Below are 25506 nucleotides of genomic sequence, written 5' to 3'. Positions count from 1 at the left end.
TATTGATAGTAATTCAAATTTCATTTTGCCAAGGAAACAAAGCAAAGCTATAAAAAAAAAGCTGAGAACCAAAAATGACAAATATTACAGTCATCCACGAAACCTCACACTATCGTGAAGAGCCAGGAAAAGCGGTACATGATTTTATAAATTTGACACTGTACAACCTCACAAATGCACTCAACTTCATTGCAGGTATAAAGCAGAGTACAGTGGCTTGCCATATTGTGTATGGAGAATCTTGCAGATTTTTTTTTCTGTTTTTAGCATTCAGTGATTAAGAGACATTTGTATGGTATATAATGTGCAGATAGACTTATTTTTTTACCCGAGACATTTGGGGTCATCAACTTTTGTGACCATTTATTGTAAGAACATGAACAAGCATCTTACAAAGATCATGTTAAGGTGTGATGCTGAACTCTTTAACCATCTTTTTCCATTCCTCCCCCTAATGTTACTCTGCATGCATGTATGCCTGTATCTCTCACATTTAAATAAAAAAAAAAAAAACCTAGTTAAATTCTCAGCCTTGGTCTTTCACACCTTTATAGTACATTTGTACTAGTGTATGTTTGACTGTCGGTCTCTCTGTCACTTCTGTTGTGTCTTTACAGAGTGGAGGTGTGCTCCTATTTATTAAGCCAAGGCGCTGATCCCTTCCTCATGAACTGCCACTCCAAGAGTGCCGTTGATGCAGCCCCAACAAGGGAACTGAAGGATGCTCTTCAGTGTGAGTTCAACAAGTACTCTCTTTGATGTACAGTCAACCTTGCTTAAAGTGGACCTCGCATAAGTCAAATAATTGCCTAAGTCAAAGGTCTTTTCATGTCCTCTTCTCTTCATGTTCTATTCATATTAATCCATGATAAGTCAAATTTTATATGTTAAGCCAGAGCTATTTCTTCAGTCAAAATAGATGTGACTTAAGCAAGGTTGACTGTAGGCCCAGATGGTCTTTGTCACCATTCTCTTATCTTATGCAGAAATACATTCTGATCGATTTTTTGTTTTTTATTTATTCATTTATTTATTTATTTTTTTTTTTTTTTTGGGGGGGGGGCACTTGATTGTGCTGTCATGAACCGAGAGAGTGTCGATATCCTTGCGACTTGAAATGCCTCCTCCTGCTGGGGGTTACTTAACACACATATTGCTGCATGGGTGCTCTGTAATAAGTTTTAGGGCTGCTCCTTACTGTTCATGAAATGATGAAATGTACAGTCTCACTTCTGTTATCCGGCCATGTAGGGACCAGCGCCCGTTTGGATGAGCAATTCTGCCGGATATGAGAGAAACAATGTTCATGTACATGTAGCTGCCGATAAAGTGGTAGTTTACACCGCAACAGTGGTGTAATCTGTGCTAGCTACTTGAAGTTATAGTCTGTTAGTTATGGAAATTTTATTATTTTGATATAAAATTTCATGACATGTTTCTGTGTAATATCATAGGTAAATCTCAAGAGTTATGTAGAAATCTTAATCAAGTTTGATATGACTTTTTTTTTGTCTTCACTGTGTGAACACGTCCTGATGATAGAGAAGTCTGGATAAAAGGTGGCCAGATAATCAGGCTTGCACTGTATTATGGCACTCAAGAACCCACACACATTTTTTTCCCTCATACAGTGTATATGGGACTTCCTAGTGGGATCTGAATTATTCAAGTAATCAGTCAAATCGAAATTCACTGTTTTGGCGATTAAAAAAAAAATGACTGATTCACCAATTCAAAGCTTGCAGTATGTGTAATAAAAGAAAAGAAATATCTATATGATATATAGCTGTTGTGTTTGTATTTCAGACAATTATGTTTGGGTTTTGTGCTGCATAAACTCTTCAACTTAAAAAAAAGTTGTTGCGCACTATTTAACTGCCAACAGTGGCTGAGTGTTGGCAACTTGCTATTTACATATGAAAATACATGAATGCATACTTTGCGATGATGATGTGATGACGTTTTGATAACTCTATCACAGGTGATTAATTCATGTCATACACTCAGTTCACTCAAACCAAAAAGTTAGCACTAATAATATGATGGCTACATTTTTGTGATTCATATGATTGGTAGTGACACAAATTACACAATGACACAGCTCTGTCAGAGTTGGTCTGCACATGGAGGTCTGCATTGTGTATGTTGTGCTTAGTCCATAGTGTGTGAATCTGAAGGCCGTGTCACAACTTTCTGGGCAAGCTACGCGGGCTTGTGGCGAGGAGGTATTTTCCAGTACGCAGGAGATTTTCCACGGGCGAACGAGAATGTTTTGCAAGTTTCGCACTTGTTTCTTACCTACGAGACGCGTGCTACTTAGCTTCTACTTGCGTGCATTCCGTGTGACCTGCGTGAGAGCTTTGAAACCAATCCGTTTTCTGTTACGAGCGACTTCTGGGTACTGAGAAGTACCTGTGTTGGAGTTGCCTGCGAGATGCTGCCGGTAAGGGTCTCCTGCTGGTGTTCTGCGTGTACCTCTCTGAGCGAACCCCCACGACTCACTTAGAACAAGTTTTGAGCATGCTCAAGGCCTTGTCACCTGCGGGGAAACAAATTTGCTACCCGGATCTCTCCGTAGTTGGTCCGCTCTTGACAGTACGTAGCGCGTATCTCGCCTGTAGTTGCCCGGAGGTGCGCACGCAAGTCCAATGTAACTGCAGCCAAGTTTTGAGCATGACCAAAACATTTTCCAGATGAGTCGCGGGGATGCCCGGAGAGGTCCACACAGAATGCCAGTAGGAGGCCCTTAGCGGCAGCACTTCGCAGGCATCTCCCACGCAGGTACTTCGCAGTCCCCGTATGCAACCAAGATAATGACATTCCGTGGGATTTTTGCCATTCCTTCAGAGGAATTCCTTCACTGAGTTGTCAGCCCCCACACGACTGGTACACAGGTCACACAGTATACCCGCAAGTAGAATTTAAGTAGAACGCGTCCAGTAAGTAAGACACATGCACTGACTTGTCCAAATCCTTGTCCGCCCTCAGAAATTGTCCGGTATTCTGGAAAATCCCTACACGCAACAAGCCCATGTAGCTTGCCTGGAAAGGTGTGACAGGACCTAGACATGGTTGCGGGTAAGAAAGATTTGCGTGCGCACCTCTGGGCGACTACGGGTGAGATATGTGCTAGGTACTGTCATGTGCGGCTCATCTACGGGACCTCCGGGTAGTAAAAATATTTTTCTGTGCAAGTCGCATGCAAGGCTTGCCCGGAAACGTGTGACATGGCCTTAAGCAGCTATTCCAAATTTCAAAGGTGTCACAAATTGTGAATATAGTATGTCATTCATGCCAAGTAGCACATTATACATAACTTTATTTGTACATAATACAAGGTGTACAATGTTCATTTGCTGTGTGAACAGCAAACTATATTTGTAGTCTCCCAAGTTGTGTAGTGGATATCAGCATTTCCCTTACATCACTCTTGCATCACTTGTCTTTTCTCATTTTGTTTTGTTTCTGATAATGGTGTGGAAAACAGATGAGTACCGTGGCCATCAGGTCCTGGAAGCCTGTCGACAGGCCGACCTCCAGAAGGTCAAGAAACAACTCTCTGCTGACGTAGTCAACTTCAAGCACCCTCACACCATGGACACACCCCTTGTGAGTATTGTAGCTGACATGGCTTCACCTCTTACAAACCACATGTTAAAGTGCTATTCCACTCCATGTTCCACATGATTGCACTAGAGAGAGTCAAGTTGAATAAGCACAATTTTTTCCTTTTATCAAGATCTGACATAGAATGATACATTTGTGAAATTTGGTAGTTTCCTGTGTTGTAAAGATAAGTGGTATTAGATACAAACACATTATGTAAATTGATAAGGTGAATTGATGATGTCAATGCCTCAAGTCTCCCATCGGCCTACATGAGGATGTTTATAATCATTTTAAAGTTTTGCATCTTTCACATCAAATTATTGCTCTTTTTGTACTCACCAATGGGGCTGAAGTGGTGAAGAGGTCATGGTAGCTGCAACCTAAAATATGATTTTTAATCTTTTTATGTACCATATTCATAAGCCATTTGGAGAGATGTTGTGAGAAGACATTGTCACCTTATCTATTGTGATATGTAATTATATACATTTTATGTATGAACTGCTCTTTGGGGCATCATTGGTGTTATAGCCCCAGAGGACCCCAACTCCATGCTATTAACAGGAGGAGCTTGCTCCGAGTGTCATAACATGGAGTTGAGATCCTTCAGGGCAATAATAATAAGAGCAATGCCCCAAATAAAAAGCAATCCACATCTGTTTTATACCGAATAAAATTAATTGCAATTTTAATTGGTAATAGATCGCAATCACGCTAGCCAGTTCACATACTATTATACTGTGAACAAATTGTCTTTGCTGTCAAACTATAGAGGCACTATGGAAGCTAAGTGTTTACAGTAATGTGCATACATACGGACCTCTACAAACCAACGGGGGAGGGGGTAGGTTTGTGGTATATCTTTTTTATGTCCCCAAGAGGCAAGGTCCACTAAAGTTCAGATTGTGTTAACTCTCCCATTTTTTGTCAGTCTTTTCAAAAACAATTTGTGATGTCTCTTTTTTTTTCCATGTGCCTGTTATACAGCATTGTGCCTCCTCATCTGTGTTTCCCAAGCGTCGGCAGGTCGTCGATCACCTCATCAGAAAGGGAGCCAATCTCCTGGATAAGAATAGCGAGTACGGAACAGCTGCTCTTCTCTTGCATTCTGATGTGGAGATTAACCCTATTCTAACTGGGCTATTTGAGACCAAGTTTTTACTGAGGGAGGGTCAATTTGAAGCTTCATATTCTGTAGCTAGATTCTATTACCCATCTTTCCAGAAAAATGCCAACTACCAGGTTCTCTAATTCTTAGAAGAGACAGCCTTTTCAATTGCACGTCTCATATTCATTGTTTTGTGAACAATTTGCTGACACAAGTGAATCTTACAGTTTTAAAAGATAGTGGTGAGTCACAGCTGCATCACACCTGAAATGAATCAATGGGCAGTAAATCATGAAACAGGTCTTGTAGTTCTGTGACACATGGTATTGCCAGCTTATAGCTATTGCAAACTAGTTGTGAATCACAGCCTTGTTAGACCTGAAATAATTTTATTGTCAGTCGGACATGAAACAAGATTACAACCAAAAGAGCACACTAAATTGAGGAGATTATCTGTATGTTTCCAATCCAGTGATCAGTATTATCTCCGTGTGATTTTCTCTGCAGTGGCTTGAGTCCTTTGCATGTGGCAACCAGTAAGTCCCACCTCGATGTCATGGAAATCCTGCTCAAGCATGAAGCCAAGGTAAGTGCAGCGCAAATGGCATGTCCATGCTGAGCACATAATTTCTTGCATGCTCCTTGTAATTCCTGCATGTGATGTTCTGTACCCTCACTCATGAGATCAGTACTCACGTACATGAAGGGTACCAGTGCACAACATTTTGTTGCAGGGATCTGTTGATACAAAGGTTGCAGCTTGTCACTCACACATGAGATATTTCATCTACGAAAATTATCCTCCTTTTTGGCACTAGTATGTGATTTTGTTGAGAAGAAAAAATAATGATTGCATCTTGAAAATAAGATCTATGTGAAGGTGATTTAGCTGTGTAATTCAGAGGTCGTCTGCAAGAGAAAAACAGTTTCAGTGGGGATTTTAGTGGTCGTCTTTGCATCATCAGGAAGAGAATTAAGGAAAGTAAAGAATACAAGAAAATTAAAGAACACAGGTGCTAAAGCTCTCGTCGAGGATGGATCAGAACTGCCAGCTAGAATGTATTTGACCATATTGATTTTGAGTTTTCTTCATAAAAATGACATTTTGAATGATATTTTGGTGATTTGGTGAATTTTTGGTGATTTTGGTGTCGGGCGATCGTTAACGTGCCCGTTAATGATCGCCCCGACTCTGTACAGGCATGCTAACCTGGAAACGTTGAATTGCACATTACTTGAATATGAAACCATTCTGAAGCAAATAATTTTGACACAACGATAGATATATATTGTACTCTTAAATGAATCCCACAAGGATTGGAACAATCATCCCCCAGCATTCCCACTGATTCCCACTGATCAAGTTACTAGCCATCCATGTGTAACTAGGGGCTGCACTGTCTCTAGCCCCCTTCCTGTCATTGCTTTTGGTTCTTCAATTTGCATGTCCTCCCTCAGGTGAATTCCACAGACAACTTGGGTCAGACCCCCCTCCACCACGCTGCCCGGGATGACCTGTCAGAGGCCTGCAAGCTCCTCCTCTCCTATGGGGCTGATACGGGAGCCATGTGCCGGCAGGGACTGACGCCCAGCCAGCTGGCTTCTGATGGCATCCAGAAAATACTCCAGGGTAAGTTGCCCCACGCTTCATACCTCTCACTGCTGTCTCTCCTGAATATCTATTTTGTAGAGTCAGGCATTCAGTGTCTAAGTGTGTGTGTCCATGCATGTTGTGTGCAATTGAAGAGTCTGATTGCAGGAGTTAACTCCATTCTCGTTAAGTTTAGATGATTGTAATTAAAGCTGCTAAAGGAACATAGAAAATGGTCAGAAGATATGTTATATCACAAATGAGATATCACTAGAAAGGTTTTATTTTGTTCTACCTGATGATGGACATACTTAAGAATGTTTGCAAAAGGCGCTTATCCCATTTTCCTATTAAACTCTTCAGAATGTAAATACTTTCAAATGTTATAATGGCTTGTCCATGTAAAAGCATTTCCTATATCTGCTGACACGCTGGCATAGTTTGCTGGACAGGCGCAGTTGGTCACTGATCACATTTAGGAATACTTTGCATGTGGATGTATGTAGGGGTCTACGATGCTCTGTTGCGAGTGAGCGAAAATTTTCAATTTGGATTAAACAAAAAAGTAACACAGAGCCAACTTAGAATATTGGTAATCCATGAAAATATATGTGTTAGAGTGTTTCTCGCCTCATTTTGTCTGTTAAGGACAGTGCAAGTTACAATTTATGTTAGCAGAGCAAAAAGAAAAAAAAAGATGGATAAACAAGGCCATGTGTGCAAAATAAAAAGAGAAAAAATTGTAGCAGATGTTACTTGTTCACTATGACTGTAAATTGCATTGCAAGTGGTAGTTAAGTAGTGTGTAGCTACTATTGACTCATTTGATACATTGACATGGATTGATCTACTGTGTATATGTTGTGGTATTCATTTTCCAAACATCATACTTTGAATACCACATGGAAAGTTTAAAAGTACAAGAACTTCAAATTTCCTCCAGTTATCAATTCCTTTCCCCCCCCCCCATCAATTTGTTTGTCATCAGCTGAAGACCAAAGGTTATCAGTGACTGACGACACCATGCAATTTCTGGAAGCCGCAAAAGCTGGAGATTTAGACACCATGAAGGTAAGGAGTATATAATTAATATACTAATGCCCACACAAATGATGTGTGCTATTTGTTTTATAAAATGATGAAGTAGGTCTTTGCTGTGAAAAAATTTCAAACATAGGCATTTTAAATTCTGCAGCAGCCATTTTCGCCAGTAAACTGAAACAATGAAACCTCACTCAGTCAACATGGCGACATGAAAGTGCTAATGACCTTTAGTTATGACCAGTCATAAGCAAATATATCTTAGGCAAAATGATTGCCTGGTCATGTGTATGCTCTCAACCAATCATTCAGTTACGATCTGCTTCATTGTTTTGTAATGGTGAATACCACTCAACAGTCTTAAGCCCCTTTGCAGTTGTCATGACCATTTTTTGTACCGTATTTGGGACCTTTTATAGACGTGTTCATGAGGTGTAGCATTGGTCACACTGTTTAAACTGTCGGGGCTGAAGTAAGGCAACCGCGGAGGTAGCAAGGAGAGGAAATATCATGTCCAGAAGATGCAAAATGTGTATGTGTCAGGATATGTATGTAATGTGAGCCCGTTTTTGTGTGAACAGTACTATTCTATTTCCCTCATATCTATGAAATGCCTGCAGGATTATTATGTTCTTTAACTTGGTGTATGCATGTATAACCAAATAAAGATTCTCTGTGAAGGGTTTTTTTTTTGCCAAAAAGGTCAAAGGTCAAAAGATCAAAGATCAAGTGAAAGTGCTGAACTTTACTTCTTCCTCCATATCTTGGAAGTGGCTCAAGTTATCATGAAACTTAGTACATGTTTGTGCATGTTCACCTGACAGTGATTCTCTTCTGAATTTAAGGGTCAAAGGGCAAGGGTCAAAGGCCAGATGAAAAATGGTAAAAATTTACTGTTCAATACAGAAATTGCACTTTTTCTCCGTACCTTGAAAATTACTCAATACATAAAATCATGAAACGGTCAAAGTCAAGTAAAAGTTCTAAAATCACCAAATACATGCTCTCCCATTCATCCAATTAAACCTAGGTCAAGGGAGGTGAACATTCAACACATTTTTGACAAACATGTCATTTTAATATTTTGCCAGTTTTGTGAAAATGTAATCACACATTGTCCACATGTACTATAGACCTACTAGGAGAATCATGCATTATGGCGGAGGCATACCAGTCGCCATAGCGCCATTTCTAGTTCAATTATGTCCTCATTCAGCCATTTATCTAACTATTCATTCACAATGCACAAAGCTGTGCAGATTTTATTGTGCATGACTTTTAGTTTTGTGTTTTGTGTTTAGTGTTTGTGTGTGCTTTCCATATTTGCCTTCTCTTTTGAATCATGTGATATGCCATGATGGAATTCTCTAGCAATTATTAGCTCTCTTTCTCTCTGTCTCTTTTTGTATTTGTCGAACTTGGTTAACCCTATTTATCCCCATGCATCTGTGCTGCATCATGACAGGCGATGGTTGAAACCAGCAAACACTTGGTCAACTGCTGCGACAAGGAGGGCAGGCACTCCACCCCTCTGCACTTCGCCGCCGGCTACAACCGGGTTGCTGTGGTGGAGTACCTGCTGACCAATGGAGCATACGTTCACGCCAAGGACAAGGGGTAAAAGCTTTTCCCCATACTGTTCTGCTCGCTGTCATCACGCCAGTTTCATTTAAAGATCCGGTAGCGTGGGGATTCATGGGTGTCCCAATTCATTCACTGCCCACTGGGGCACAATTGAAAACCATGAATAGCACTGGTCAGCGAATATGTGCATCTGAGCATACACTCATCAGTAACGGTTGATTGCAGTTGAGATTCTGAGCTGTATGTGAATTTACAGAGAGATCAGTGATAAAGCTGTGCACAATTTATTACAGGGATTCTTGAATATTTTCGAGCCGGGCCAGCCCCTCCATTTTACATGGTATCCCTACACTACCAAGTCTTTAACACTCTCTGTAGACTCTGTTCCCTGTGACATTGGGACTGTCCTTGTTGTTTGAGCTATGCTCACAGGATTGGTTGCTTTGTTCTATTTCCACCTTGTGTACAGTTCCTTTGGCATTGTATTGCAATTTTTAAGGCTCATTTTATTATGTGATTAGATTTTATCACTCATCCTGTGTAGTTCTATTCCTGATGGGATTCTTTCTTCAAGGCTATGGTCTATGTACCAGTGATGTAATTGTCCGAGTGTCGTGATTTCTTTAAATGTCCAGATTAAATAATATCCAAGTTTGGTTTTTTTTCAACTCTCAGACAGATGTATTCCTAGATATGAAGACATTCTCTTTACTTAGTTGTCATACGGATGAACTATGTCTTGTGCATCTTGTTCATGAAATGTTTTTGTGATTATAGTGCTTTTATTTTCCTTTTTTTTTTTAATTTAGCATGAGAAGAAGAGATGTAGATGTTAGCAAGTTTTTAGTTAGGTTGCATTATATGTATTTAACCCTAATCAGGCTGGGGGGGGGGGGGGGGGGGGGGGGGGGGGGGGGGCAGAATCCGCCCCCCCCCTCGACGTTGCGCGCAATATCTTCGCAATGCGATAAGCTCCCGCCGCGATGTTTCATGACTTTTTTCTTTCAAGTATCGCGCAACTTTTGAGACCCAAATTGTTGCGCCCGCGCGTACCGTTTTGACGCGACGCCCGTTTGAAAAAAATTTGTCAACCCCAAAATTGCTCCAAAACGTGATTTTGTGTACAAATCCAATGCAAATTGTGTTTTTTCAATTAATTCACATAAAAATTCATATCTTCACTTAGAATGCCCGAAATTAATTTATTTTAGCATAATTATGCTTCGAAAAATGTCTGTGACAAATTTTGGCCAAAAAACAAACAAAGACAAAAGAAATACATAAGAAATTAAAAAAACAATAAAATACATAAGAAATTAATTTCGATACAGATTTTTTTTTATCCTATGTCTCAGAAGAATGATACAAGAAACATTTTAAAAAGGAAATTAGCTTAATTGGAGCATTAATAAGTGATTTAGAGCCCAAAACTGATTTTATGCATAAATTACAATAATTAATTAATATAAAATATAAGAAAAAATTTTCGGAGAAAGCAACCATACATTTTGATAGAATACGTCGCGGGCGTCGCGTGTGCCGATTTTCGGCGCAATCGCGCGTTCCATAGGCGAGATCTGAAGGGGGGGCGGAACCCCCCCAGATATAGCATAGCCAAAAAAGCCCAGCCTGATTAGGGTTAAGTGTACTGGTAGTGATAGATTGTCAATGATTTCTTTTGTTGTTATAATATCAGAGATATTATATTAACGATGATTGCTTCTGTGAAAATACTAATCTCCAGAAGACATGAGGATTCACAGTGAGCAATGCTGTATAGTATGGTGCTTGGCGAGCTTGTATCTTTATGCTCTCTCTTTCCCACAGGGGTCTGGTTCCTCTCCACAATGCCTGCTCCTTTGGCCACTATGAGGTGACCGAACTGCTGCTCAAGCGGGGTGCGCTAGTGAACGCGGCAGACCTGTGGAAATTCACGCCACTCCACGAGGCGGCAGCAAAGGGGAAATACGACATATGCAAGCTGCTCCTTCAGGTATGCTATCCCTCGTCTGATCTCATTTGTGCTACTTTTATTTTTTCATAACTTAGGCAGAGCTTCTATTGAGTTAGCCTGATGGCTGTACAAATGCATTGGGTTTTGTCATCATAATCAAAATATAACAATGTTGGTTTGCCATTTGAAACATCTTTGAATTTTGTGTGACAGCTGCTCGCATAGCTTCAATTTTCATGAAAAACTTTCCCAAGATTGCACTGATATTTGCTTGAAATACTTGATGAATAAATGAATTTATATCCCTGTTTTTCATGTGCTAGACTTAGAATTCCCAATAATTGCTCACAAGTTTTTCAGAGCTTTCCATATTTTTGACAATCTCTGGTCCCTTGAATAAAATTTGTTGTCAAGTCATGTTGTTAACTACATAACATCAGGTAATCTTACTATTGGTGTGCACACACGGTGAAGAGTAACACATGCTGAAAATATACTGCAACTGTTAAGTGTGATTTTTTTTTCACTCATATCTAAAGATTTGGCGTTTGAAGTTCTGATATGAGCCTGTGGATTCCATGACAGTTTTCTTTTCGGCAAAGCCATAAAATTTAGCAAACCTGAACACCATACCCCTTAAAACATACCTTTTTTTTTTCTCTCTCTCTCTCTCTCTCTCTCTCTCTCTCTCAGCATGGGGCTGATGTGAACAAGAAGAACCGTGATGGCCACACCCCGCTGAACCTTGTAAAGGACGGAGATCAAGACATCCAAGACCTCCTGAGGGGTGAAGCCGCCCTCCTTGATGCTGCCAAGAAGGGCTGCCTCGCCCGGGTGCAGAAGTTGGTAACACCCGACAACATCAATTGCCGCGACTCGCAGGGCAGAAATTCCACACCCTTGCACCTAGCCGGTAATCATCCAGTCATTAATGTTGTGTGGATTTTGGTGATGGGATAGCGATCTTGATAATCATTGAGGACTTTAACATTAATTGATTTACAGCTGCACAAGAAATATCCCATCTAGAAAGTGACATTTCCTTTAATACGCATTATGTACTTCAAGATCCAGAAAAAAAGGAAAGCAAACTCTTCCCAAAACTTACCTTGTGTGCCTCTATACCATGCAGATGAGGTGTTTTGTCTGAAAGATAGAATTGACAGCTTCATGACAGCCTTTTTACATGCAGCAAAAAGTCTTGATTCTCCTGCTTTTGTATCATGCTGAGTGTTTTGCTGTCTTTCCCTTTGTTGCAACCCACTGAACTGCCATGTTGTTCCACCTTCTCGCATCCAGCTGGCTACAACAATGTGGAGGTGGCAGAATACCTCCTGGAACACGGTGCTGACGTCAACGCCAGAGACAAGGGCGGGCTCATTCCTCTCCACAATGCGTCCTCCTACGGGGTGAGTTGACCACTTCCCTGCTTCTTCCATACCTAGCATTTTGCGGACATGTTTCTTCCATGTCTTCTGCATAATGAATTATTTGATATTCATACCAACTTTCCTTATTAGCATGTATGTGAGAAGGTATGTGAGATAGTGCACCATACAAGACATACAGTATGATTGCAAATTGCAAGATTGGTGATAGCAGCCACCTGATATCTTTATAGTTATTGCAGATTTGAATGTATATTAATGATTTATACATTGTATTACCACTGCAAGCAGTGGAACAATTTCTTTGGAAATGTTCAGTTGTAATGTGAAAAAAACTCAGCAATTACGATGTGCATGTAATGCAGATCTTACATCTTTTTTTTTTTATTACTTTAAACATGGAAATTTTCATTGTGTGGAAATGTTTGCACATTTAATCAAATATGAAAATAGTGTAAAAATGTAAGTGCGTGAATTTTTTTTTGCTTGTATGATAATATCAAAGAGTTCATATCTTTGATATGTAGGTAGGTTTATTGCAGGGATGTAACTGTTATGTTATTTGTAGTTTTCTTCACATTTGCTAGTCTTGTAGCATTAGTGAATTTGCTGTCATAATGCGGACTGGTTACTCTGTACAGTCGTAAATGCTATGTGGCAGAGATTAGCTGTTTAAAATACTTGCTCGGTTGTCATGACCGTCCGCAAAATTAAAATCACATGAAATTCATCATACCCAGCAGAATGCAACAAAAAAAAAACTCGCATAAAAATGTCTGCGTTTACATTACCACTCATGTTTTTCTTAATTTGCAGCATCTGGACATAGCTGCCTTGCTCATCAAACACAAGACATGTGTTAATGCCGTAGACAGGTGGAATTTCACACCCCTTCATGAAGCGGCTCAGAAAGGCAGAACGCAACTTTGTGCCCTACTTGTAAGTCATCAGTATCATAGTTCTGTTTTTGTTTGTGATAGATTGAGCAATTCACAGTCATGTGATGAGTGTAATTTGCTGTTGTAGAACATTGAAGAGATGCTTCCATATGCAGAAGAAGTGTTTTTTTTTTTGTTTGTTTGTTTTTTTTTTTTGGCCTGCTCCCTTGCAAAGAGATTGCTGTAATTTGTCAAGACTTTACTCCTGCTTATCTTTGTTCATTAGGCAAAATTTTTGTAAGAGATGTGCCATTCTGTATATTCAATCCTTTCAATATGAGTAGAAAACAAGAGCAACGAAAAGTCTTTACTACTGAGTATACTACGGATAGAATGACGGTTAATGTACAGAGATGTATCATATATTATTGTCGTGTTTGACAGTGAAGTGAGGAGTACATTTCTTACGCCAACTGAGCAGCGTAGTAGCTTCATACAGTTGTCCTTATGCAGGGCTGCACACTGGCGCCGGTCCGACGGTCAAAGACCGGTAAAAGTCACTGTCGGACCGGTAACTTTTCAGGAAATCCACAAGTTACCGGTCCGACATGACCAGTAAAAAAAAAAAGCATCGGTGGGGTCAGTAGAAAGGAAAAGAGCAGCCCTGATCAGGGAGAAACAGAATGCAAGCTATCGCACTGTTCAACAAGTTTTACGCAAGTTTTCGTTTATGTCTACCGGTGCGATTTGTACAGTAAACATAGTTTTTAGCACTAGCAGTCGACCAGTTACATTTGCGCTTGCTTGCGCATTTGGCGCTGCTCACGCACTGCCATGCAATGCAATACATGCAAAGCAAACGATGCAAAGCATTACAGTGTAACTGCTTCTCGTTTGCTTGCGATCGGCGGTCATGCCAGACAAGGGAAGCATTGAAAGAAGTGCACGCATTTCTGGGTCATTAGGTTTACTCATGATTTTTTAACGCAAGATCGATCCGATCCCGGCTTCGCAGCAGCGTGGCAGTTATGTTAGAACTAATTTACTTGTGTCGATTTTTAGAAAAAGTAAAAACACATTCGATATTCAGCGATACAGTAAATGGATCTGATTGCGTTTATTTTCATTTTGCACAGTCATTTCACAAATTGATATTTTCATTCGCTCAGAATGTTCTCATAACGAAGACAGGCGCAAAAAGGATCACGAAGTCGGCCCTTCCGTGTACTTTTTAAGAACGCATGCACAAAATGTGAAGAGATGATACCAGGGAGAAAAAAAAAATCATGAAATCATGGCAGCCCCGCTTACATATTTCAGGTAGAAATCGTCCCAAAAAGGATCATGAATTCGACCGGCCGCGTCGTATCTTCCAAAAGATAATGTACGAAATGCGAAGAGATTATAGAGGAGAAAAAGAAAAAAAAAAGGACACATTTCGGTGAGTGCATCATAAACGATTACAGCCGAATAACAATTCATGAAATCAACGCAATTCCGTTGAAATTTGAGGAAATAATAAGCGCAAAAAAAGGATCTTGAATTCAGTCCTGCATGCCGTCTTGGTTATCAAAAAGGCATACACAAATGCGACGAGATTATCGGGAGAAAAATTAAAAAAAAAATTTTTACCCTTCTGGTGCGTGTATTACAAAAGATTACATCCGAAGTAATTCATGAAATTGCCACAATCCCGCTGATATTTGAGGTAGAAATAGGCGCAAAAAGGATTGTGAATTCGGCCATGTCGTATACCTTGTAGATAAGAACGCATGTACGAAATGGGAAAAGATTAGCGGGAGAAAAATAAAGGACACATTTTCACCCCTTTTGGCGCTTGCATCATATAAATTACAGCCGAATAGTAATTCATGAAAATTTCGCAATCCCGTTGGAATTTGAGTAAACAATGATAGACGCAAAAAGAATATCGAATTCGGCCCTGCATGCAATGTATAATTTTGAAAACGCCAAATACGAAGAAATTATCGGGAGAAAAATAAAGAACGCATTTTCAACCCTTCTGGTGAATGTATCACAAAAGATTACAGCCGAAATAATGACATATCGCAATCCCGCTGATATTTGATGTAGAAATGGGCGCTAAAAGGACCGTGAATTCGGCCGTGACGTATAGGCATGTACGCAATGCGAAGTGATTATTGGGTGAAAAATGCAGCACACATTTTCAACCCCTTTTGGCCCATGCATCATAAAGATTATAGAGCCGAGTGATAATTCATAAAATCATCTCAATCCCATTGAAGTTTGAGGAAACGATAGGCGCAAAAGAATCACGATTTTTGGCCGTGTCGTGTATCTTGTAAGAACGCATTTACAAAATGCGAAGAGTTTATCGGGGAAAAATAAAGGACACATTTTCAACCCATTTTGGCGCGTTTATCATAAAATATTACTGCCGAAGTTATTCATGAAATCATTGCAATCCCGCTGATATTTGAGGTAGAAATAGGCGCAAAAATGATCGTGAATTCGGCCGTGTCGTAGAACGCATGTACGGAATGCGAAGAGATTATGGGGAGAAAAATAAAGAACGCATTTTCAACCATTCTAGCTGGTGCGTGCATCACAAAAGATTACATCTGAAGTAATTCATGAAATTGCCACAATTCGTCTGATATTTAATGTAGAAATAGGCGATAAAAGGATCGTGAATTCGGCCGTGTCGTATACGCATGTACGAAATGCGAAGAGATTATTGGGAGAAAAATACAGGACACATTTTCAAACCCTTTTGGCCCGTGCATCATAAAGATTACGGCCGAATAATAATTCATGAAATCATCGCAATCCCGTTGAAGTTTGAGGAAACAATAGGCGCAAAAAGAATCATGATTTTTGGCCGTGTCGTATATCTGTTTAGAACGCATTACGAAATGCGAAGAGTTTATCCGGGAAAAATAAAGGACACATTTTCAACCCATTTTGGCGCATTTATCATAAAATATTACTGCCGAAGTTATTCATGAAATCATCGCAATCCCGCTGATATTTGAGGTAGAAATAGGCGCAAAAATGATCGTGAATTCGGCCGTGTCGTAGAACGCATGTACGGAATGCGAAGAGATTATGGGGAGAAAAATAGAGAACGCATTTTCAACCATTCTTGCCGGTGCGTGCATCACAAAAAGTTACATCCGAAGTAATACGTGAAATCGCCACAATTCCGCTGATATTTGAGGTAGAAATAGGCGCAAAAAAGTATCATGAATTCGGCTGTGTGGAACATCTGTAAGAACGCACTTACGAAATTCGAAGAGTTTATTGGGAAAAAATAAAGGACACATTTTCAACCCCTTTTGGCGCGTGCATCATAAAAGATTACAGCCAAAGTAATTTATGAAATCGCCACAATTCCGCTGATATTTGAGGTAGAAATAGGCGCAAAAAATATAATGAATTCGGCTGTATGGAACATCTGTAAGAACGCACTTCAAATTCGAAGAGTTTGTCGGGAAAAAATAATGGACACATTTTCAACCTCTTTTGACGCTTGCATCAGAAAATGTTACAGCCGAAGTAATTTATGAAATCGTCACAATCCCGCTAATATTTGAGGTGGAAATGGGCGCAAAAAGGATGGCGAATTCGGCCCTGCATGTCGTGTACCTTTCAAGAACGCATGCACAAATGCGAATAGATTATTGGGAGAAAAATAAAGAACCCCTTGTGGCGCGTGCATCAGAAAATATCATAGCTAAAATGATTCATTAGGGATCGTCGCAATCCAACTGACCACCAAGAGCAGGGCCCTGTTTCATAAAGCTGTTCGTAGAGTTACGAACGACTTACGAGCGACTGGTGATCAGTTCTGATGTGCTATACTTATTAGAATTTCCATAATTCAGCACAAGAACTGATCACCAGTCGCTCGTAAGTCATTCGTAACTTTACGAACAACTTTATGAAACACCCCCCAGGTTACGCAGCAAGTTCGTGTGCCGATGTTTAATAGAAAAAGTCACAAACGCATTTGATACAATCTGATTTTGTTCATTATCATTTTACACTGTAATTCACAAAGTAACATTCGATTTTTTTCCTATCTTTTTTTTTATTTTTTGTGCAATAAATAATGCAAGTTTAAAAAAAATATTAATCTGTAAAATGTACATGGGGGGGGGGGGTACGTCCATAAAAAAACAAAAAAATACGTTTGCAAGTCATTTAGTGTTTTTTTTAGGTTGTTGTTGTTGACCGGTAAATTTTCTGTTCGGACCGGCAAAAAATGGTAAAACGGGGCATTTACCGGTCCGACAGAGACAGGTTGGACCGGCAGAAAAAATAGGTTAGTGTGCAGCCCTGCCTTATGTTGTCCATAGGCATGAGTATTCTGTCCCTAACATGAGGGACAGGGAATGCAAATGTAGGGTTATTTTCAGCATAATATATACAATATGTAGACTCACAGTGAAATCATGTACTTTTCTTTTATTAGCTTGCTCATGGTGCTGACCCAACGATGAAGAACCAAGAAGGGCAGACGCCCCTTGACCTTGCGACAGCTGATGATGTCCGCTCCCTCTTGGTAGATGCGCTTCCTCCAACAGCTGTAAGGTCTCCATCATCCATCCCGGCACCGACGACCACTCCCACCACACCCAACCCTCAGACTCTTAACCCAGGCATAAGGACTGCTGGTATGGGTGTCAGTGCACCGCCTACCACCAACTTCAGACCTGCCTCGGCGCCGGTGGTGGGGAGCACCAACGTGGGTGCCAGCAGTGGGCTCAACCTGCTGGGAGGCGTCAGCAGTGGTTTGAGCACCGCCATGGGTGGAGCCAACAGCGGCATGGGCAAAGCGGTAGTGGGAACCATTGGCGGTGCTGGGATGGTGGGTGCCGTGGGGCAGTCGCTGCCCGCAGACAGCGTGATGAAGTTTGAGCGAGGGGCGGTGGAGGGGAACAACCCCATGGACATCAGTGTGGGAGCCTTTCTCAGCAACCTCCAGCTTGATCACTTGAGGGATATATTCGAGAAGGAACAGGTGAGTACAGAGTTAAAGTTTTATAAAGCTAACGTGACCACCACTGCATCATGGTGAATGCAGGGAATGACCTAAGTAACAGGCAAGCAAAGCTTTTCATAGCATAGATCATATTTGACATCATATATCTGAGGGTCTTCCTGAAATCTGCAAGACAATGTCGGGCCTAATGGAAACCAGGTTATAGATTTGATTGATTGCCAATCAACATGTGATACAGGTTACTGCACAAAGATTTTCAAAATGTCCTATCTTACAGCAGCTAAGACACCACTGATTAAACTCCTCTTTGTAAAGTCTCTTAATGATCATGAAGCATAATTTGTATGAAAACCTGAGTAAAAGGATTACTCTTCTCTGAGAAAATCAGCTTGTGAGTTACTGCGGTAGTGCATAACCTTGTGTATTGTATCTTGTATACTGATGTCAAGTATACTTGTGGGATGGGCCACTTTGGACTCAGCAACCAGTTTCCTACTCATAGACGAAAGTGAATAAGTGCATCTATCACCCAAGTACCAGGGTACTACAATATATTTCGTGGAAATTGCTATACAAGCACCAGATGGAAGACTATTCATCGTCTTGGTTTTGCGAATGTCTCCATCCGTAGATAACCATGGACGTCTTGGTGGAGATGGGCCATGATGAGCTGAAGGAGATTGGCATCAACGCCTTTGGACACCGGCACAAGATCATCAAGGGGGTGGAGAGACTCCTGGGAGGACAGGGCGGGGCCAATCTTCACCTCGCCATCCACACCAATCACCAGGGATCCACCCTCATCGACATGCTTCCAGAAACCAAAGAATATCAGTCTGTGGCCGATGAGGTACTATAATTATTTCTCTTCTGCTGCTGCTGCTGCTGTTGTTGTTGTTTGTTTGTTTGTTTGTTTGTTTGTTTGTTTGTTTGTTGTTTTTGTTGTTGTTGTTGTTGTTGTTGTTGTTGTTGTTGTTGTTGTTGTTGTTGTTGTTGTTGTTGTTGTTGTTGTTGTTGTTGTTGTTGTTGTTGTTGTTGTTGTTACGGCTGCTGCTGCTGCAGCTGCTGTTGTGGTGGTTGTTGTCTTAATCAAAAAACTGAAATATCCTGTGATAAATGATGCTGGCACTTTGCTACTTGTTTCAGAGCATAAATCACCTACATTGCAGACTGCGGTGTGTACGTCCTTACCATGTTTGTATTTTCCTCCCCTAGATGCAGAATACAATTCGGGAGCACAGGGACAATGGCCAGGCTGGGGGCATATTCAACCGCTACAACATCATCAAGATTCAGAAGGTGCGCAACAAGAAGCTGTGGGACCGCTACGAGCACCGACGGAAGGAGGTCTCCGAGGAGAACCACAACCATGACAACGAGAGGATGCTGTTCCATGGTGAGTGGCAGTGTCTATGCAAATTAGTGCATTGTCCTATATGTACCTCAGCACATCACACATTACCTTTTAATTACCTGTAAGTGGCAATCTTTGTGATTATGTGCTGTTGTGTAGCAAGATGTCTTGTCTATACGAAAAGGGGATGTGAATGTTAGTGCAAGTGGTCTCAATGTTTGTGAGATGGCTCTAAACCTAGGAGGCTATGACCTCCACTTTGTATTACATCATACGACAGAAGAAGAAGAATAAATGGATCTGTTTGTCTCATATGTGACTGTGCTCACAAACGAACAAAAAGTCGCACCCCTTGATTTTACGTGAGGACTCAAAAAAGGTGAAATGGGTCAACCGAGTCAATCTTGAGTTTTTCATCTTTTCTGAAAGAGCTATGCTACTACATTATTCTTTAGTTTGGGATCATAACATGGATGGGAAAGTGTGTTTTCAGCAATTTTTCTACAATCCTTTCTTTGGGAGAATAGAATAATCAAGTGTGTCTCAGAGTCCCCTTTTCATTTCTTGAAATCCTTTACACACTCTTCACTTTCAAGTCTAATAACTCTTAAAGTGATAATGCTACTGCTTTGAAAGTTGACACTAATCATAGACAGAATGTGCTGATAGAGCATGCTCAATTTCAGCTTAATCTGATAATCCCTTCACTGTTGTTGCTCCAGTGGTTTACATCCTGTGTTTTGTCCCTTTCACTGCACAGCTAGCACGACTTGGTAAAGATTAAGCGCTTGAATAGACCATGTACTTCACAGCCTCTTTTCTCAGTTCACACTTTTCCAGAGTGTGTGCTTTCTTTCTAGTATTTAGATAGGTTAGGGGAGTCCATTTGAATTGAGTTATACATCATTTTAAAGCTTAGAGTCTGTTCTTTAAGAATCTGTCCTTAACTAAAATTCCATGTCTGGCGACTTTTTGTTTGTTTTGTGATGCAAGGTCACATATGTTGTAATTTCACTGTGTGTATAATGAAGCCTGTCAAACAAATGTGTTGACTTACTGAAATTAGAATAAACTAAGTCGTATGCAATGGTGTGGTTGAAGTATAAGTAAATAGAATTTGTAAGAAGTGGTTCAAATCATCATGCTTGCAATCCTATAAGTGAAAGCATGTCATCAGCTTCAGGCGCCACAGTGATACATGACATCCAATCTTGCTCTGTCATCTTCTGCAGGCTCACCCTTCATCAACGCCATCGTCAACAAAGGTTTTGACGAGCGACACGCCTACATTGGAGGCATGTTTGGAGCTGGCATCTACTTCGCCGAGGACTCGTCCAAGAGCAACCAGTACGTCTATGGCATCGGTGGAGGGACCGGGTGTCCATCACACAAGGACAGGTCCTGTTATATCTGTCACAGGTAATGAAGCATGTCTATATGTGTCACCCTGCTGATTGGATCTACCGTCGTTGTCTTGTGGTCTGAAATCATGACTGTGTTTGTGTGTGCCCAACCTATAGTGTCCTAATTCTTGTTGTTATAAGAGAATGCAAATGGCTCCTTGTCATAGAAATTGTTTTTGCCAATTTAGTATTTCCCTGCTTGCTTTTAAAACGTAACTGATTTTGACAGGTGAATGGTGACAGTTCTGAAAGTGTGTGGGGAAACATTTTGGATAACCACTGTCATGAAAGATGAATGCAAAAGCTGAAGCCATATGTGTGGTAGCACCGAGAAACATGACAGAGGAAGACAAAAATAACATTCTGTTATGATTATCACTCTCATTGTCAATTTCTCGTCTCTTTGCCCCACCCACCCACTTAGACAACTGCTGTTCTGCCGGGTAACTCTTGGGAAGGCATTCCTGCAGTTCTCAGCCATGAAGATGGCTCACGCACCGCCAGGTCATCACTCGGTCATCGGCAGGCCAAGCGTGGGAGGCTTGGCGTATGCAGAATATGTCATCTACAGGGGAGAGCAGGTAAACCAGTGTAATGTGGTATTCCATGATTCACATTTTTTCTCCTTTTCTTTCTCATAAGAGTATAATCTTTTATTCAACTAGTTTATTTCAGGAGTGGTAGGGTAAGTAAATACCAGTAAAAGTACTTGTACAATGTATGTGGTCTTACAGGGGGACACAATATAGTATCTCTGAAAATATTCACTGGTTGCTATTCTCATGATGGCACGATGAACGCATCATTTGCAAAACTGTCCTCCTACTTTCAACTCCCTCTTTCCCTTGGCAGGCGTTTCCGGAATACCTCATCACATTCCAGATTGTGAAGCCCGACAGCACGGACAAGTGATCCCGCTTGAATCTGGAACACAGGAGTTGTATCAGATTTGTTCACCGAACTGAGAGGGGATTAGCTGCAATAAGGAGTTCCCACGAACCTTTCCCTCACTTCCACCAATGTTGGGGATCATTAAACTGTGTTTTCTGGGAGGCCGGAGGGCAGACATTTCCATCTTTTGAAGGCCAGGGCTCTATTGGCCATGAATCATTGCGATGAAATCCCACCTACACAGGAGAGTCAGAAGCGGAGGGTGAGCGTAGTCACGAGCCATCGGACTCTGAGGGTGACCGTCAAGAGTTCTCACCTGCGAGGTGCTCATAACATGAATGATGTTAATACGAGCGCTCTGCTGGTTGTACAGGGACATCCTGCTACAGAAGCATCCTTCGCATTGTGGAACAACTTCAAACCGAGGACTGTTCCACTCAGCCGTGCCATCCACACCTAGTCATGCCATTGGACAACTGCCTCATTGGGAAGGTTGGGCTGGACATGTTCCATCTTGCCTGTAGAGACACTTAATCTGCCCTTATTGAGGAGTAGTAGTATTCATTGCCTTTCTGTACAGGAAATTAGTCGGTAAAGTTTGTTTGTATAATATATAACTGTCTGTGGTCAAGTGATTTAATCAAGGGGAGTAATCTCGAAGCTGCCACAAGTAGGGAAAGAAAATCACATGAAGCTACCATTCAAGCAACTGTAATGCAGTGTGTGTTCTGTTTCTTTACTGATGTTGTGATTTTGTAATAATGTATTTGATGTCTGTCATCATTTACTTCCTCCCCCACATTTGTTAACTATAGGGAACTTTAGATTTGCGACGCAGACGTTGAGACGCTGATTGCGTTAGCTGTTATCCGCTCTCCCGGCGTTGTGTTGCAAAGAAGCTGTAGATTACACAAGGACGCAGCCTGTACAGAGTACAATGGCGCCCCCATATCACTGCACCAAGTAGCTCTCTGCATCATTAATTTAGAGGATGCAAAAATGGCCTAGAATGCATAGTGAGAGCTGAGACAACTCAATATCAATTTTGATAAACAATTTTGCACATAAGCAGAACAGGGTTTTTTTTTCCACTGAACATCCACATCGCAAAAATCTAAAGCTCCCTACTCTTCACATCTGGTGCTATATGCAACTACCACTGTAACAAAACTTTCACCAGTCAAAAAAATTAGATGATGACTTTTTAGCAGACAGGACGTTAGTGCATTTCAGACTTGGGAGTCAGGAGATGAAAGAAGAAATTATCCGAGCCAGAGGCAACAATACTAGAGAAACAGATAAAACCATGTACACATAGTCAGAGCATAACAGGGAAATATAGTGAGATGGCTATTCAGATACTGGTAAATCAGCTCTGAAGGCATTTACAGTAGTATTTGACCACCCAGCTCAATACCCACAAAAAGTAGGTCAAGATGACTTTCCACTTTTCTACATATTTTTAAAGAGTAAGCTCTAAGCTTTGAAATGGCATATAACTTGTTGAAATGGGACCGTCCTTACTCTTTCAAAAAACTGAGGTAAATGAGAGAAAGCTAGGAGGTGTAGTTTTTATAGAAAAGGGGAAAAGATGAATTGTAAGAAAAGGATCATTTAGACATGCTATGAAAAAGTATTGATATGAAAATGTATTTTCTTTCCCAGTGAAAGCAGCGCCTGCCTGAAAAAATATGGTCCACATAAACTGCCAATATCTTGATTTTAGTTTATTTTCAGCTGCAAAACTTTGTCAGAAGGTACAGAAAATGATTACTCTCCTAGGTATGACAAACTTAAAAATTTGAGTCAGTCAACCCAAATGACATATTTTGGTCTGTTACAGAGAATACTAATCTGCAAATTTTTGTGGGTTTTGAGCTGGGCAGTCACATATGATTGATATCCATGTGTAGCCATTTTAATGATATACTGTGGTCGTGCTACTAGTGCCCTCTGTGTTTCAGATCCATGAAAAGTTATCAATTTCACATTTTTAGATGGACAAAATGTAACCTAATGATGATGGGAGATTTGTTTCTTTGCAGGCCTTCTGTGTAGGTCAGTTTTTTTTTCATTGTGTCTTTTTTTTTTCTTTTCTTTTTTCCTGCAGATGTGCATGAGTGATATGCCATTCCCTACTTAAAGTACAAGCCTTTGGCTCTAAATTACTATGAATATTCACCTGACCAGAATACATGAAATAATTACCACTTCATGTTGCCTTGGTGACCATGACAATTTCCCTGTCAAATCTGTGTGTGAAAAGATCCACGTAAACACGAAAGTAGTGCAAGTTAGGCGACTTAATCTTGTTCATATATGCATGCAACCAATGTGTACATTTCTTTAAAATAGAGAGAATCTTGCTCATACTTAATCAACATTCTTTATACTTAATAGATGTAGTTATGATGTACGAGCAATGAACCCTCAACTGTATTACTTTCTCCCTGTATGTTTCAATGAGCAAATGTTCTTGTCTTGGAGATGTTGCCCACTCCTATGTTGTGGCAGGCCACATCTGGGATGGCAATATGAGTATACCTTTCAAATTTCTTTCTTGGTATGGTTCATGCTGAAACATGTACATGTAGCTCTCCTCACCACACATCAGGTGACTCCCATTATAACAAAGTCCTTGGGACCGGCAGTTTTCTTTCATTATATCAAAACTGTGTAATAACGGAAGGAAATTTTGCACCATAGACTTTAATGAGTATAATTTTGGGTCCTGAATTTTTACTTTGTATTAAACAAAATTGCTTTATAACTGTGTTTTCTGTAACAGGAGCGCCTTGTGCTACTTTGCAGGTGCCCAGTATATATCCACTCAATAGTTTTTAGACTTTGATCACATTCTATTTGACAGAATTCAGTGTCCCAGAATCGGCAAATGCCATCAAGATTGTCCATGCAAATTGCAAATTGACCGAGAATTTTGTACTCAAACAATGGTGCTCTTGATGTGGTTAATTTGTTAATAAAGCAATTGTTTCATTTACTGTTCAAGTAACATACCTATTGAGTAGTCTTAATATGAGACACACTCACTGCTGATACTAGCCAAGATTGAGTGTGTGCATAGTTTTCATCACTTTCACCTTTAATGCAGAAAATTTAGACATGTAATCAAATGCAATTTTGGCAAGAGAGCAAGTGGTGCATTGACTAAAATTGCCATCATCTCTTTTAAAGTATGTGTGTTCCTTTATCGCCATGGCGACTCTGCTAAGTAGCACCGAGTTGTTAGCTTTTACCTACCACTAGCATCCATTATGGTCTTTGTGCAATGGCCCTCTATGTATCTATTTATTGTTCGATGTGAAGTAACTTATTGATTGTGCTTTTCCCATCTACTTACTGACCTGTGCTACGGGCACGCTGTAACACAGTTGAAACAGAAGTGAGGGAAATCCTGCCTCATTAGGAACACCGAGGAAAATTAGGTCTTGTTCGTTACATGGCTGTTTGGGGGGCAGTGCAGACATTGGGGCTTGAAGAGAGAGTGATGAGGAATATCTTTGTATTTTGTGGCTTTGTATGTTGAATTCATTATATTATATGATATTTCCAAGCATGTGGTGCGGAAAACAGTTGGCGAAAATGACAAATATTCTGCTAAAACACACCCTCAGAGCAAGAATTCCAAATGACATGGCCATGTTGCGTAAGAGTTTTAGAAAAAGAATTCTCCCCTCATTACCCAAGTAGATAG

At 40.6% G+C, this 25506-nt stretch overlaps 1 protein-coding gene across 1 annotated transcript in view; it reads left to right on the top strand.

Moving 5' to 3' along the window:
• LOC140241792 (poly [ADP-ribose] polymerase tankyrase-2-like) overlaps positions 1-22506 on the top strand; it is a 35327-nt gene extending 12821 nt beyond the window's left edge. The window contains exons 6-22 of the mRNA XM_072321543.1: positions 618-733; positions 3488-3609; positions 4597-4688; positions 5225-5303; positions 6176-6347; positions 7297-7379; positions 8815-8966; positions 10761-10926; positions 11581-11800; positions 12187-12296; positions 13092-13214; positions 17613-18161; positions 18775-18993; positions 19359-19539; positions 20730-20916; positions 21325-21481; positions 21753-22506. Coding sequence (XP_072177644.1) covers positions 618-733; positions 3488-3609; positions 4597-4688; positions 5225-5303; positions 6176-6347; positions 7297-7379; positions 8815-8966; positions 10761-10926; positions 11581-11800; positions 12187-12296; positions 13092-13214; positions 17613-18161; positions 18775-18993; positions 19359-19539; positions 20730-20916; positions 21325-21481; positions 21753-21812 — 2788 coding nt within the window. The 3' untranslated portion in view covers positions 21813-22506. The remainder of the gene's footprint in view (positions 1-617; positions 734-3487; positions 3610-4596; positions 4689-5224; positions 5304-6175; positions 6348-7296; positions 7380-8814; positions 8967-10760; positions 10927-11580; positions 11801-12186; positions 12297-13091; positions 13215-17612; positions 18162-18774; positions 18994-19358; positions 19540-20729; positions 20917-21324; positions 21482-21752) is intronic.
• The last annotated feature ends 3000 nt before the right edge of the window (positions 22507-25506 follow it).

The sequence above is a fragment of the Diadema setosum genome, chromosome 18 (assembly GCF_964275005.1).
Source record: "Diadema setosum chromosome 18, eeDiaSeto1, whole genome shotgun sequence".
NCBI classification, from domain to species: domain Eukaryota; kingdom Metazoa; phylum Echinodermata; class Echinoidea; order Diadematoida; family Diadematidae; genus Diadema; species Diadema setosum.
Note: the sequence above shows the minus strand (reverse complement) of the source record. Positions and strands in the feature narration are given on the sequence as shown.